The sequence below is a fragment of the Olea europaea genome, unplaced genomic scaffold, assembly GCF_002742605.1.
Source record: "Olea europaea var. sylvestris unplaced genomic scaffold, O_europaea_v1 scaffold1590, whole genome shotgun sequence".
In the NCBI taxonomy this organism is placed as follows: Eukaryota; Viridiplantae; Streptophyta; class Magnoliopsida; order Lamiales; family Oleaceae; genus Olea; species Olea europaea.
The window spans coordinates 11565-27892 of NW_019233522.1; the positions used below are offsets into that span (position 1 = coordinate 11565).

At 46.9% G+C, this 16328-nt stretch overlaps 1 protein-coding gene across 1 annotated transcript; it reads right to left on the reverse strand.

The window, feature by feature from the left end:
• Positions 1-14941: 14941 nt before the first annotated feature.
• On the reverse strand, positions 14942-15594 carry LOC111376969. The gene has a single exon (XM_022999980.1). It carries the CDS (start codon positions 15522-15524, stop codon positions 15162-15164), a length of 363 nt encoding a protein of 120 aa, XP_022855748.1. The 5' UTR covers positions 15525-15594; the 3' UTR covers positions 14942-15161.
• Positions 15595-16328: the final 734 nt, after the last annotated feature.

Below are 16328 nucleotides of genomic sequence, written 5' to 3' on the forward strand. Positions count from 1 at the left end.
GCGCTCATGACCAGTTGCAATCGGCATTATATTCTCCACTCTTTTCAGTGAAGCCACATTCCCTATTCAACACATTGCATCTTGCAAAAATTAAATCCACATAATTCACCGAAATGAAGCTTACACCGAACTATATATTTTTAAATGAAAAGATCAACTTGTAAAATGAAATTGAGGAAAAAAAATAGGGTCAAGAGAAGTACCGGAGGCAGTACTAATTTGACGATAGACAGCGGGAAGCGAGGCATCGTACAACGCCGGAGCAAGGGACGAAACGATTCGAGTCTGAAATCGGGCGGGTTTGGGAGGGCATCGGATCGGCCCAAGAGTTCGGAGGTGGATAGAGAGTCTTCCCCACATGGTTTTCCTCCAGAATTCCGATTAGGAATTGGAATGCGATCCGAGGTAGCCTCTGCTTCTGTGAGAAATGATATCTCCTAGTAGCGGAATTTTTGGGAGAAAATTTTGACAAACAATACGCGGCATTGAATAATTGGAATATGAGAAGAGAGAGAAAAAAATAAATAAAATAGAGGCCAATCAAACTATGAGTAAATTTAATAAATACCCACCTAACTTTGATCTATATTACTACTTGCTGACTCAATAATAAAATATAATTTGTTACTTATCTATCTATTCAATTACTTATCTATTGCTCACCCATCTCATCTCCGTCTATTAAGCTAACATAATGTGCCACGTGGCACAAATACTTGAGACAAAATCAGGCCAATTTATCATCTCAGTTGGAATTCCCACCTCTGCCTCCAGTCAATTCTCCACTAGAACGACCGACCAATGTGCCGCCTTAGCTATCGCCTCCCATCGACCTGACTTCCCTATTGAATGGTTCACCATTAACTTCTCCAGTACCTCCTCATCCACCACACTCCGCTCCCTTTCCCCATCTTTCTCCAAATTTACAAAAGGCCCATTATCATTCTCCTCACTTTTCTCCAAATTCATTGATGAATCAGCAACATTCATTGATTTCCCCAAAGATCAATCAAATTCTATAGCATCTTCTAGCAATCTCTTAAGTATATTTTTTGGTTTCCAATTGATTTTCTAACTTATTTCAACAGGAATTTCAGACTGAAAATGGAATGAACTTGATGGGCCCAGGAGAAGGGAAATAGAAATCCATAAGTGTGAATTTGATGGGATCAAAATTGAAGTAAATTAATGCAAGACTGAAAACAAATTGGAATCTGGCTCTCCTCTCCAGTAATGGCATTGGTTGGAATTTTTTATCTGGGTTTGCTGTCATACTTGTTGCGTGTTGTCACACCTAGGCAACCTACATGGGACAATGGGCCACTCATGATGATCCACGTGGCATCCCTGCCGAGGTGGCACACAATGTCGCGGTGGGCTGCCTCCGAACTGCTTCGAGCCAAAGTCCATCTGCCGAGGCTCCCCTTGGCCGAGGCCCATTGACCGAGGCCAACAAACCAAAGTCAGGCTGCTGAAACCTGTTAAGAGCAGTTGAGGCCCTCAAGTGGAAGTATCATGACAAATGCCCGAAGCCCCGAAACTGATGCGCGAGCCTCTGAACCACAAGGAAACATCCTCCATTGTCACTTCTCCCAAGAGATCGCCTGCACAGATCTTATTCGAATAATTGATGGAACGTTTGTCATAAGCATAAATGTCAAGTCTTGTCACTAGCATGGAGACCCTGCACAATCAATAAATGCGCCGCAAGCTAGCAAGTCAAGCCCCATACCTGAGAAAAGATGTTTGACCTAAAGAGATGAGGCCACGTGCCACTTCATCCAAGTGCTCCCATTTCATATGTACTACTATAAATACTTCCCTTGGGTAATATCAAAAGGATTAATGCAAGAATCAATACAAAGAACTACATTTGCTCAACTCTCTCTCATTTTACTTGCAATACACAAATCGAGTTTATACACATTTGCATATACATTTGTGAACACTGGTTGGTAATTATTGAACAATCGGATTACGAACAACCCGCCGGATTCCGAACGTCATCGTCCCGCGTCGTTGGGCTACTCCCACGCCCTTTGAACTGCTCGTTTTAGACCGTCACGTGTCTTAGCGTGTTGGACATTCGCTCACGCAAGCGCGGGTGGGACCGGCATCTGTTGGCGCACTTTTTGGGGTCAACAGATTGGCGCCGTCTGTGGGAAACCATACCATAACCACGAGCAACCTTGTGGTAAAAGCTTACTGAAAAACATTTAGGCAACCCCCCTTGAAAAAGGATTTGTTCTTGAAAAAGAACGGAGGAACCCCTATCACTTGGACAAATCTGAGTTTGATAGAAGAAAAATGAGTTCTAACGAAGATACTCCCCCCAGGAGGGTAAGAGAAAGCACGGATATGCCTCCCCAGCCTGTAGCCCCAGCAGCTCGACCGAGGCTCCACCACCACCAAAGGAGAGGTGGAATGCGTGCGACAGCACGACTGTCAAGAGAAATGGCTACCACGGCAGCCAACATGAGGGATATTGCCAACCAAAACCTGGCCATGGGGGAGCTCATGGCCCAAATGCAAAGCCAGGGAGGCTTCTCCATTCCTCTATACGCCCCCCACGGGCACTATCAGCAAGAGGACGAGGTTCAGAGTCATAGGGCTGCCTCGCCAGACTATGGCCGAGGTGGAAGCCCGTTCAAGAGGGAAGTGGGAATCGACATTTCCTCCAACTATGCTTCTGGCCGACCCACCAAGGCCCAAATGAGCCACGATAATTTTCCACCTCCATATGAGCAAAATCCAAGACATAGGAGAGCTGGCAGTGTTTTTGACAGAATCAGTCCCGTCGAACCGAGACTCAACCAGCAGCAGGCTCAGCAGCCTCGGACGAGGCCACAGCCTCCACCTCCAATGCCCCAGCAACTGGAGAGAAGGCATGAAAATGTCCCCCGTATTGCCCCGCCTAGAAGTAGGCCGCAAGGGAGGGAGGAAGAAGCTAGGAACCGGCCCGGACCTTCTCACCAACAATCAAGGTACGAGACCGATGACTACGATTTTGATGAGCAGCAGAGGTCCTGTGACTTGGACGATGATGATGAGAACCTGCCATTCTCAAGAGAACTAAGGAATGCCTAGGTCCCGAGCCACTACGTTATGCCAAAAATACCAAAGTATGACGGGAGAGGAGACCCGGAGAAGCACCTCAACGCTTACAAAACTCACATGAGCCTGAGGGGTGCCACCCCAGCCGTAAAGTGCAGGACTTTCCACTTAACCCTCAGTGGAGCGGCTGAAATCTAGTACAGCAGGTTGCCACCTGGGAGCATTCGAAGCTGGCCCGAGTTCAAGACAACATTCTTGAAGCGATTCGCAGTGAGCAAGGAAGGAGAGGCCCCCATCCAGCGTCTCCAAGACATGAGACAGGCACATGGGGAGTCCCTAAAGAGCTTCCTATCACACTTCACTGACGAGATGACTTACTGCGTACAAGTCACCGACAGAGAAGCACTATCTGCATTAAGAGGAGGCCTGAACATGAACACCCTATTCTGGAGGGATGTGCAGAATCAAGACCCCACCACCTATAACGCCTTACTAGAGATGATGAGAAGGGAGATAATCAATGAAGAATTGATTGAGCACAGGAACAGGGCAAACAAAGGCCTCCCACCTCCTCAAAGGCAGCGAGGTAGGGGTCCGACCTCCCACCTCATGGACTACCAGATGAACCAAACCGAAAATGAAAACTCTGGACAAGCACTAGCCACCACAACTCTAAACGCGGTTCCTACCTTGGCATATGAGGATGTCAACCCAATTACTGACCCATATCAGATAGAGGCCCAGCAGGGACCCCGCAGAGGGAGAGGCCGAGGCCGAGGCTTCGCACCTAGAAATAGGTCCAATCCGAACCTCCCAGGATACTGTTTGCACCACAGGTCCTACGGGCATGACACCGCGGATTGCAAATACTATGCACACCGCTCCCGACAGGAAACCGCCAGAGACAGACATGATTCGCCCCAGGCGAACAGGCCCCCGCCGAGGCGCAACAACCGACGTGGGCGTGCGGAGGCCGCTCCCCGTGAAAGGGATGAATCCCCACGGTGAAGGGAGCATGATGCAGAGAGACCCAGGGAAGGGCGTAGGCACCGAAGAAATCGGCACGCTCAAGACGAGGCCCATATCCACGAGGTGGATACCATATTTGGAGGCCCTTATGTTGGTGGTAAAACACGAAACGCCAAAAGAAATTATGCTCAGGAGGCTAACCAACCCCTTTGACGAGTTACATTGTGGACAATAGCTCCCGAAGAAACCAAGTACCACCTATTGTCTTCACCCAGGAAGACGCCAAAGGAGTTCATTACCCCCATTGCGATGCGCTTGTGGTGAGGGCTGTCATAGCCCGAAATGGGCTCAAACGAATGCTAGTCGACAACGGCAGCTCCGTCAACATCCTGTTTGGGTCCGCCTTTGACAAAATGATATTGGACCATCAGTTGACGCCCACCACCACTCCATTGTACGAATTTACCGGAGATAGCATCACTCCGAGGGGAAAGATAACACTGGCAGTGGAGATGGGAGAGTCTCTTCAAACTACGATGAACTTCATGGAATTCCTCATAGTTGACAGCCGGTCGGCTTACCACGGAGTCTTGGGCAGACCAGCCCTAAAGGAATTGGGAGCGGTCACTTTCATTCACCACCTATGCATGAAATTCTCGACAGAAAACGGGGTGGCAACGGTGAGAGGCGACCAGAGAGGCTCGAGAGAGTGCTATCTAAGCTTCATTAAGAAGGTAGAGCCCCGGGACGTCCACGTGATCACGGCTGATGTGGTCATGGTAGATGTCCCAGGTGACGCTCCCACTGAACAAGAAGATGTTGATATGATTGACGTGCCGCTTAATCCGGAGGTGCTGATCGTTGATGAGATTGACCCCCGCATAATGGAACATGAGCCTGAAGCATCCCCTGTAGAGGAACTTGAGAGCTTCTCGGCCGACCCCCGAGACCTTTCCAAGGTGCTAAAGGTAGGCAAAGGCCTATCCAACATTTTGAGAGAAAAGATTAAGGACTTCCTAGGCAAGAACCTCGACATCTTTGCTTGGAGGCATGAGGACATAGTGGGCATTGACTCCAAGGTCAGCTGCCACCACTTGAAAATTGATCCTAAGGTTGCCCGCATAGACAAAAAAGGAGAGCCCTCAACCCTGAGAGGTATGAGGCCCTGAAGGAAGAGGTTCAGAAGCTCATCTAAAATGGTTTCATCAGAGAGGCCACCTATCCGAGGTGGGTTTCCAACCCAGTTCTGGTTAAGAAACACAATGGCAAATGGAGAGTATGCATCGACTTTACCAACCTCAATAGAGCTTGCCCGAAAGACAGCTTTCCGCTTCCAACGATTGACCAATTGGTAGACTCCACGGCCTGGCATGAGTTGTTGAGCTTCATGGATGCATACTCCGGCTACAACCAAATCCCCATGCATTCGACCGATGAAGAGCACACCTCTTTCATCACAGACCGAGGTCTCTATTGCTACAGAATGATGCCCTTCGGGTTGAAAAACGCCAGAGCAACCTACCAAAGACTCGTGAACAAAATGTTTACGGACCTCATTGGCAAGACAATGGAAGTCTACGTGGATGACATGCTGGTGAAGAGTTTAGAAGCAGAAGATCACATAGCGCACCTCAACAATACCTTCCAAATCCTCAGAAGGTACAGGATGAGGCTCAACCCGCTTAAATGTGCCTTTGGGGTGGCTTCCGGCAAGTTCTTGGGGGTACATGGTCAACCAACAAGGAATCGAGGCCAACCCTGAGAAGATTGAGGCTTTGTGCTAGATGAGGTCCTCCCAAAAGCCAAAGGAAGTGCAAAGCTTAACTGGACGAGTGGCAGCACTTAGTCACTTCGTCTCCAAAGCGACTGACAAGTGCCTCCCATTTTTCAAAGTGCTCAAGACTGGGAAGAAATTCCAATGGAATGAGGAATGTGAAGAGGCCTTCCAAGGCCTGAAAAGACACCTGGGACAGGCCCCCCTCCTCTCCAAGCCGAAGCCCGGTGATATCTTGCAATTATATCTGGCCGTCTCCAATGAGGCCATCAGTTCGGTTCTAATTCGAGAAGAAGGGTCAACCCAACTCCTCATCTACTATACGAGTAAAGCGCTCCTATCGTCGGAAACCCGTTACCCCGATATGGAGAAGCTCGCTCTGGCCTTAATCACGGCTTCCAGGAAATTGAGACCCTACTTCCAAGCTCATACCATCCATGTACTTACAAATTTTCCCCTGAGGCAGGTACTCCAAAAGCCCGATGCCTTTGGAAGACTATTGAAATGGACAGTGGAACTAAGTGAATTCGACCTTGTGTTCAAGGCTAGGGCAGCCATCAAAGGGCAAGCCTTAGCTGACTTCGTGGCTGAATTCGCCAACCTACCCGAGGTGGATGCAATTATGGAACCCATTGAGCCCTCCACGTGGAGCCTCTTCGTCGATGGTTCGGCTGTGGAGCTCGGCTCAGGCGCCGGTGTTGTCCTCATCAGCCCCAAGGGTCACAAGCTCACCTCAGCGGTGAGGTTCGGATTTAAAGCCACCAATAATGTAGCAGAGTATGAGGCACTCCTTGCGGGCCTAAGACTGGCCAAGGAAATGCAAGTAAAGAGGCTACTTTCAGTAGTGACTCCCAGCTAGTTGTTAGCCAGGTCAATGGTAACTTCTCAGCCAAAGACAAAACAATGGCCTCCTATCTGAAAACGGTGATGAACCTCATCCCGTCCTTTGAAAAGTTCGAGTTAATCTAGATTCCCCGCATCGAAAACACACATACGGATGCACTCTCGAAGCTTGCTAGTAGCAAAGACTCAGAGCTACTCACAGTAGTGCCTATTGAGCACCTCCTCCTGCCTTCTACCGAGGCCCCTAGTGTCATGTGGGTCGCGGGAACTCCCACCTGGATGCAACCGATCATAGCATATCTGAAGGACCAGGTGCTGCCCACAAACAAGAATGAGGCTTATAAACTAAGGAGGAGGTCGGCCCACTTCCTATTCATTGATGACATTCTCTACAAGAGAAGCTTCTCCTCTCCACTCTTACGATGCGTCGGAGGAGAAGAGGCCACCTACATACTAAGAGAAATTCACGAGGGAGTGTAAGGAAACCATTCTGGAGGCCTATCTCTAGCACAAAAGATACTGAGGCAAGGGCACTACTGGCCAACCCTGAAACGGGACGCCCTTGAATTCGTGCGAAAATGCGATAAATGCCAACGATTCTCTCCCGTGCAAAGACAACCATCACAAGACTTGACTGCAGTCTCCAGCCCCTGGCCTTTCTCAAAATGGGGTGTGAACCTCATTGGTCCCCTACCTAAGGGTAGAGGAGGTGCAAGTTTCGCAATAGTGGCCATTGATTACTTCACAAAATGGGTCGAAGCTGAACCACTGGCAAAAATCACAGAAGCTAACACTTCTAAGTTCCTATGGAAAAATATTATTTGCCGGTTCGGAATTCCCTACTCGATCGTCTCAGACAATGGCAGACAGTTTGACAACAAAAGGGTCAGAGAACTATGTGAGGAGCTCGGCATAAAGAAGCACTTCTCCACACCTCATCACCCTCAAGCAAATGGCCAAGTTGAAGCCGTAAACAAGACCATCAAGCAAGTCCTAAAAAGGAAGCTTGATGTATCCAAAGGAGCTTGGGTTGACGAGCTCCCCCAAGTACTTTGGGCGATCCGAACCACCACCAGGACCCCAATCGGGGAGACCCCTTTTCTCATGGCATTTGGGACTGAGGCGATGAGCCCCGTGGAGGTCGGACTTCCATCTCCACGACGTCTGCACTTCAGCGAAGTAACTAACGACGAGTTTCGGAGGCTCGACCTCGATTTCATTAAAGAGAGAAGAGACGACTCCCAGCTGAAGCTCGGCACCTATTAAAGAAAAATGACAAGGTACTTCAACTCCAAAGTCAAGAAGAAGTCATTTCGAATCAACGACATTTTACTCAGAAGGGTCTTCCTATCTTCAAAAGAACTTGGTTCCGGTTCCCTAGGCCCGAATTGGGAAGGCCCATACAAAATCAGAGAGGAAGTTCGACCTGGCACCTACTGGATTGAAAACATGGACGGCAAGGCACAACCCCGTCCATGGAACATTGAGCACCTCAGGATCTATTATCAATAAATTGTACCAACATGTTGGATGACGTTCCCCAGCCTTTTATAATATTTCTATGGTTCAATAAAATTCATTGGTCAAGTCAACGTGTTGTACTGCGTCCTCACCTCGGAGGAGAGGCTCGGGACCCACCTCTGGGCCACCTCGCTTAAACTTCGAGGCACTAGCACATGCCTCCCCTTGGCTTCGCTGAACGTCAAGGGGAGAAGCCTCAACATGGCTGCACCATCCACCATGTCTGGGATGCGTCGTCACCTCGGAGGAGAGGCTCGGGACCCACATCTGGGCCACCTCGGTTGAACTCAGAGGTGCTAGCACATGCCTCCCTTTTGCCTCGCTGAACGCCAAGAGGAGAAGCCTCAACATGGCTGCACCATCCACTATGTCTGGGATGCGTCGTCACCTCGGAGGAAAGGCTCGGGACCTACATCTGGGCCACCTCGCTTGAACTCCGAGGTGCTAGCACATGCCTCCCTTTGGCCTCGCTCAACGTCAAGAGGAGAAGCCACCAACGCTACAGTCTGAGGCTCACACAGTTCATCTCCTCAAGTTATGTTCTTTTGCTTGAGTCTGAGGCTCACACAGTTCATCTCCTTAGGTTGTTCATTTGCTTCCAAGGCTCACACAGTTAAAGTCAAGGTACCAAGTTAAAGTTACTTAGTTCGTGCTCTTATCAACTTCCAGTTCGTTTGTTTAACGAGGCACAAAAACTTGGATAAAGAACAACAATGAATGAAGAAAAACATTATATTAATATTCAAGAGAGATTACAAAGGAGGGCCTCTGGCCATTACATTCAAAATATTGAAAAGGAAAACCTAGTCTAAGCCTAGCTAGATGGCGGAGGCGCCTCAGCACTTGGGGCTTCGGCAACTGGAGCATCAGTAGTTGCCTCCTCTGCCTCAGCACCTGGGGCTTCAGCATCAGCTGCCTCATCACCCTACACTTCCTCAGCTAGGGTCTGAGGAACCTCATCCACAAATTCAGACCTGAGTTGAGTCAGATCCAAGTTGGGATACAGCTCCTCCGCCCACTCCATCACCTCGGCATAGGCGAAGTTCCTCCAGTATGCGCTGAAGCTCTTATATTCCTCAGTTGTATGGAATTTGGCGATGTATTCCTTCACCGCCTCCTCCCCTGCAGTTTGGGCCTCCTCCTTTGCATGAGTGGTGTCGTCCACGTACCACTTTATTTGGCCCTCCAGATACTTATAGGCGTCTTGAGCACCTATCAAGGAGAGATTTGCCTTCTCCAGGGCCTCAGCGGTCACCTTTTGGTGCTCATTGGAGACCTCCACCTTCTTTGTCAGGGAGGCCACCTCGCACCGTAACTCGTATACTTCCTTTCTTAAGGTCTCGATCTGGGCCAGTGCAGACTCAAGCTTCGCCGATTCTTCAACTTTTTGGGCCTTGGCTTCCTCAGCCTCAGCCTTAGCAGCTTTCAGCTCCTCTGCGAGGGAGGCCATCTTCCCCTCCGAGGCCTGGGTCCTTGTTTGAAATTTACTAAGGGCCTCCCTGCATTCGAGCGCGAGGTTGAAAGTCCTGACGCTCTGGCTCACTAATGCCCTGGTCAGGTCAGTGGCATCGCAAGAAGAGGCGTGCAACTGCCACCTCTCTGTCCAGAACTTGTAGAAGTTCTCAGTGGCGCCTCGGATCTCTTCAGGGAGAGCCTCCACCAAAGCCGGGGCCAGCGCCTCCTCCCTCCCAGCTAAGAAGCTCGGAGACTTCTCCTTCTCACAGACCAGCTTCTGCTTCGCAGCCTCCTCCTCGGCAACCTCCGAAGCGCGCCTAGCAGCCTCTGCTCTAGCCTCCTCGGCTTCTACCTCTCTAACCATCTCAATTTTGATGGCCTTCGAGGCGGCTGCAAGCAACTTCGGCTCGCCAGTCTGCTTTGCCTCATGGGACACAGAGGTCCCAAATTTCCCAGCCGAGCTGGAGATATGCACCAGCTTCCTCTTTTTCGTCTCCTCAGGGACCTTCTCCTTCCCCCGAGGCTCCTTCGGCTTCTCCTGCCTCGTGTTGCCTCATCCGAGGCCCGCGGAATAAAATCCTTGGACAGGCGTTCAACCCTGCCTCGGACTTCCTTCGCCCCACTGGAGCCCTGCTTCAAAGGCCTCGCCTTCACAGTAGAAGTTGCCTGCAGAATGGAAGCCATATCTGGAGCTGGGTACTCCCTCTTCTTGAATTTATCTGCACAATACATTAGGTCAGCATCAGTATCAGAACAAAAGGACAAGAATTGTAACTGTGGGAGCTTCGTACCTCTGGATGCCATCAGCTCAAAGTTCAGAAAATAGCGACTCCTATCAATCAAGTGGTCGAAGTGGCGAAGCTTCAGAGGCCTTTTGTAGATGTCCTCTATTACCTCGAACTCCTCGCAGCTGAGCTCGAACCTCGTACTACTATCTGCAAAGGAAGTTCCAACAGTTAGACAAATTCAAACCTTGGATTCAGAAAATAAGTAGGGTCTGGGAGACTCACGAGCTTCGTAGTATTGGGTCGGCACGGTGCAAGTAAGGGCTTTGTCCCCCTTCACTGCTTGCCACTTACCTCGCATCCAGAACCAAGATTCCTTCCACCCCTTGATGGAGGAAGGAAGTCCCACCACAAAAGGTGCGTGACCCCCCCAAGGCGCGAGGTAGTACCACTCCCTAGACTCTTTCCCAATCACCCGAGGCTGGAATAGGGTCATAAATACATGGAGCGGCATGTCCTCCCCAAGTGACACTTCTTTCCACAGGAAATACGAGCCGACCAGCTGGCTCTACCTATTCGGCAGAACTTGGGTCGGCGACAACATGAAGTTCCTAAGCACCGCCCTGAAGAAGGGGTGCAGAGGTAGACGCATACCTGCCTTGAACAGGTATTCACTGACGGCCATGCAGCCGGGCCTCGGATAGCAGGCCCGCTCGTTCGGCTCGAGGACTAACATTTCTATGGAGTGGGGTACACTATACCTCTCCCTAAGTTCCCCCAACCTCTTCCACGTCATGTTCGAAGGTACCCTAGACGCCCCCCACTCCTGGGTATAGTCTACAGGGTCCTCGGTCATGGCATACCTATCCACCTCGGACTCTCCCATCTGACCTACCCCATAGTCTAAAGACGCCACTGTCACTAGCTCCCTACTCGAAGTGGACTCCATTTTTTTAGTAAAAAAGACAGTAAAATGGTATTTTCTACAAAATATACCTAAGGGAATTCGACACAAATGGAGATTGGCCGGAAACTGAAATTACAGTCGACCTCGACGCCGGAAAAATTCGGAGATTTAAGGGAATATCAGACTGCAAATGTTCGAAAATCCTGAAAAATGGGATTTCCTCACCTTTTATAGAGGTCTAGGACGAACCTCGGCCGTTAGATCGAATTTCACTCAATCTGAGCCCTCAATTTCAGATCCAATCCGAGACGTTGAATTCAAAGGGTTTTTTCAATCCTACGCCTCAGATTCATGCGTGCCTCCCACGCACCTCTTCCAGCACGTCTGCTTCAAGAAGCGCCAGCTGCCTTCATAATTGCGTTTTTAATATGACGGCAGCAGGCGCCTTGGAAGTCGAAACGGTTCAGCCACTTCTCCTCAAAAACAAGCACAAGACATCAAATCATTGGCTCAGCTATCAAGGCACAATCATTACCATTGGACCTCGGCTTCCTCCTCAACATTCAGCGACAAGCCTCGCAGGCTCGGTTCCTCAACCACCTCGGCTTCGTCCTCATCTTTCAGCCATCAAGTCTCGCAGGTTCGGTTCCTCAACCACCTTGGCTTCCTCCTCAACATTCAGCGACAAGCCTCGCAGGCTCGGTTCCTCAACCACCTCGGCGTCGTCCTCATCTTTCAGCCATCAAGCCTCGCAGGTTCGGTTCCACAACCATCTCGGCTTCCTCCTCAACATTCAGTGACAAGCCTTGCAGGCTCGGTTCCTCAACCACCTCGGCGTCGTCCTTATCTTTCAGCCATCAAGCCTCGCAGGTTCGGTTTCCCAACCACCTCGGCTTCCTCTTCAACATTCAGCAACAAGCCTCACAGGTTCGGTTCCTTAACCACTTCGGCTTCAGCTTCATATGTTCAACACCTCGCCTACTCCATCGCTCACCCGTAGCAACACTTCTCTAACTCCAACCATGATATAAATATCTATACTTGGACTTGGGGGACTATTATTTGGGGTCCAAAAAATCTTTCAATCTTTACTCCATTAAAGTCCATGCATTACATAAATGAATATACTTGGACTTGGAGACTATTGTTGCGTGTTGTCACACCTGGGCAACCTACTTGGGACAATGGGCTACTCATGGTGATCCACGTGACATCCCTGCCGAGGTGGCACACAATGCCGAGGTGGGCTGCCTCCGAACTACTTCGAGCCGAAGTCCATCTGCCGAGGCTCCCCTTGGCCGAGGCCCATTGACCGAGGCCTACGAACCAAAGCCAAGCTGCTGAAACCTGTTAAGAGCAGTTGAGGCCCTCAAGTGGAAGTATCATGACAAATGCCCGAAGCCCCGAAGCTGATGCGCGAGCCTCTGAACCACAAGGAAACATCTCCATTGTCACTTCTCCCAAGAGATCGCCTGCACAAATCTTATTTGAATGATTGATGGAACGTTTGTCATAAGCATAAAGGTCAAGTCTTGTCACTAGCATGGAGGCCCTGCACAAGCAATAAATGCGCCGCAAGCTAGCAAGTCAAGCCCCATACCTGGGAAAAGATGTTTGAACTAAAGAGATGAGGCCACGTGCCACTTCATCCAAGTGCTCCCATTTCATATGTACTACTATAAATACTTCCCTTGGGTAATATCAAAAGGACTAATGCAAGAATCAATACAAAGAACTACATTTGCTCAACTCTCTCTCATTTTACTTGCAATACACAAATCGAGTTTATACACATTTGCATATACATTTGTGAACACCGGTTGGTAATTATTGAACAATCGGATTACGAACAACCCGCCGGATTTCGAACGTCATCGCCCCGCGTCGTTGGGCTACTCCCACGCCCTTTGAACTGCTCGTTTTAGACCGTTACGTGTCTTAGCGTGTTGGACATTCGTCCACGCAAGCGCGGGTGGGACCGGTATCTGTTGGCGCACTTTTTGGGGTCAACAATACTCATGGAGGAACTCCATGGTCCAAAATTCGAGATTGAGAGTAGAGGAAAGGAGAGGATGACTGTTGTTGCCATTTCATGTACCACACCATCACCTAATTTCATTTCAAATTTGCCACGTGGCACATTCCGTTAATTTAGTAGACGGAGACGAGATGTGTGAGCAATGGGTAAGTAATTGGATAGATTGGAAGGCAATTGGTTATGTTTTGTTGTTTAGTAAGCAAGTAGTAATATACACCAAAATTGGATGAGCATTCGTTAAATTTACTCATCAAGTGTGTATAGGAAATTTTGCCCCAATTCAGCCCCCATCATTAGCTGTTATAATTTTTGGAATAATATTTTTCTGAAAAATATGTGGTTAAAAAAGAGGGAAATTTTTTTATTTATGTGTAATATTATTTTATTGGAGAATGTGTGGTTAAAATAAAGAAAAAGAAAAAACGTATTATAAATTTTATGGGAGTCAAACGGGGACTTTAACAAAAAAATTTGACAGACAACACATGACATAGAATCATTGGAAGATGAGGAGAGAGAAAAAGGCCAATCTTGCTCCACCACGTCAATGTCTATGTGAATTATGTCAACATTTTCCTGTACACATGGCTTTTTCCTATGTCTAACACATTAAGCCATTGTTTCGGTCCCTCTGTAATGAGAAAGTTGGGTAAAATGTACTTTCAAATAATAATTTTTGGAAGAATGTGTGCCTAAAAATGAAGGGAAAGTTTTTTACTTATGTATAATATTATTTTGCCCTTATTCGAGCCCCATTTTTATCAAAATATATTATTCAATAGTGATTTGATCCTATTTTAATCATAGAATCTTCAATAAAATAATATTACATCAAAATCCAAGATTTTTTTTATTTTTTAACTACACATTTTTCATCAAATCCGTAGGCGGGGGCGTATTATAGCAATTTGTTCTACACTATTCAAAAATACATTTTTGACAAGAATAGGACTCAAATAAGGACTTTATTATTAGAGAATGTGTGATTGAAAAAAGAAAAAAAATATATTAAAATTTTAATGGAAGGCAAACAATGACTAAATGGAATGAAAAATGAAAAATAAATATATTTTCACTATAATTTTTGTTAACTGCACCAGATTTAATTACAATAAATTTCCCTTTACTTTTCTTATTTTTGCAACTATATTCTCATATTTTTCCTTTTTTATCATCGACCCTCTGTTTACATCAAGTCAATATCATTCAAAATGTTTGTTACGAAGGCCAAAAAGTCATATTTATCTTTCATACTTTTAATCTTATTAATTATTATATATTTATCATTTGCCAAACGGATCTTTGACGGTTCAAGTAAGGGCCTTCCATGCATCGAAATTGAAAATTCGAAGTTCTAATCACATAACATATTTGATTAGGACTCAAGTGTGCAACGCGACAATGTCAGAAAACTCAGTAATTTCTCAAAAAATCTCGACGAACCAATCGATGGTACCTCGTCACCTCAAATGCATCCTACTCATAGGCCGTTTGACCTTGACTGTCGTAGTCGAGCTTGCGCTTTCGTATGTCCATCTTTGGGCTTTAGATCACATATTTGATAAAGTGAATTAGACGTTCAAAAATTTTGAACGAGATAGAAGCCCGAATCTTGTTGATTGTTGTCATTACCAGACAACATAACTAAATCCAAATGCATAAGAGGCAATCACATTAATAATCCAGATTCATTAACTAACAATACATTGATCATTGATCAAGCATACCTACCAACAGTTCAAAATAAGCGTCTTTAATTACAGCCAAACACAATCTTATTTCTAACAATTAAAAAGAAAAGAAATACAGGGTCACATATTTATGTGAAACGATTTTTGGTCGACGGATTGATTATCGGTAGGCTTCACCGGAAAATCAACGGTCTGAAACATCGGACGCAAGCCTGGAGGCGATTGCAGAATGATACATAATATCGTGAAAAGTCGAGGTCTCAATGGTCTTCTTCCTTAGCTCCTTCGCCTTCTCTGCCGTGAAACAACCCCGGAATAACTTTTCGGGTCTGGATCTTCCCATGTCGTTCTCGATCTGGCCCGAATCTTCGTTCTTGGAAGAACTAGTACCAGATCCCTTCATGTAATCGGGTTCCGAAGACCACCCGAAGATCGGCGTCCACCAGTTGTTCGAATTGGTACCCGCCGCCGATTTTCGAAACGGATCAGGTTTTCTGGAGTTCGCTGGTGCGGTGGAGCAAAAGATCGGTGAAAATGTGGTAGACATTGATGAAGTCTTTTAGTAGAAAGATGAAGAAATTGTAAGGTTTTCTTTTTTCTTTGAAGAAGATATAGAGCACCTCTTCATGAAATGGATAAGATCGTACACGTGGCAAATTACAGTTTATCTAATTAATTATTGAGACAGTTCTTTCTCGCTTTTTGCGCTTTTAGTTTACTGAACAGTGAAAACGACAACAGATCTGAAGGGGGGAATCCTCAAGTGGACGGTGGATTGGATATTTTATGACTTTTTGTACAGTTTACCAATGTGAAGTGCATCTTATTCATGGCCCTGCTAGGAAAGCCCAATATTGGTGTGTCATGGCTCATATTAATGAAAAATACAAGCGGTTTCAAAATACAATTTCAAAAATATTAAATTTGTAAAATATTTTTATAAATAAGGTGGTCATATTTTATGATCACTGATAAAATATTGTAACCTAAAATTTAATTAAAGATATCACAATCACGAGAACATACAATTTATGGTTACGATCTCCTGTTAACTGCAAATTACACTAGGTAACAATGACAAAGACATAATTTGTCAATCATAATTACATGTTTAATCGTAAATCACACATTATTAGGTCAAATTGTTCATTAGTCATAAATTATACAATTAATCAATCACAATCACTCTTCATCTCATTCCATCTTATATCACCCCGCTCAACCACCATTGACACCATCCAAATTGCCGCTGTCATTTTAAATCCACCCCACCCCATTCCCACCTCCACATCCACCTCCACATCAAATCCACAACCAGTACTACTACTTTCATCTCCAACCTACCATTACC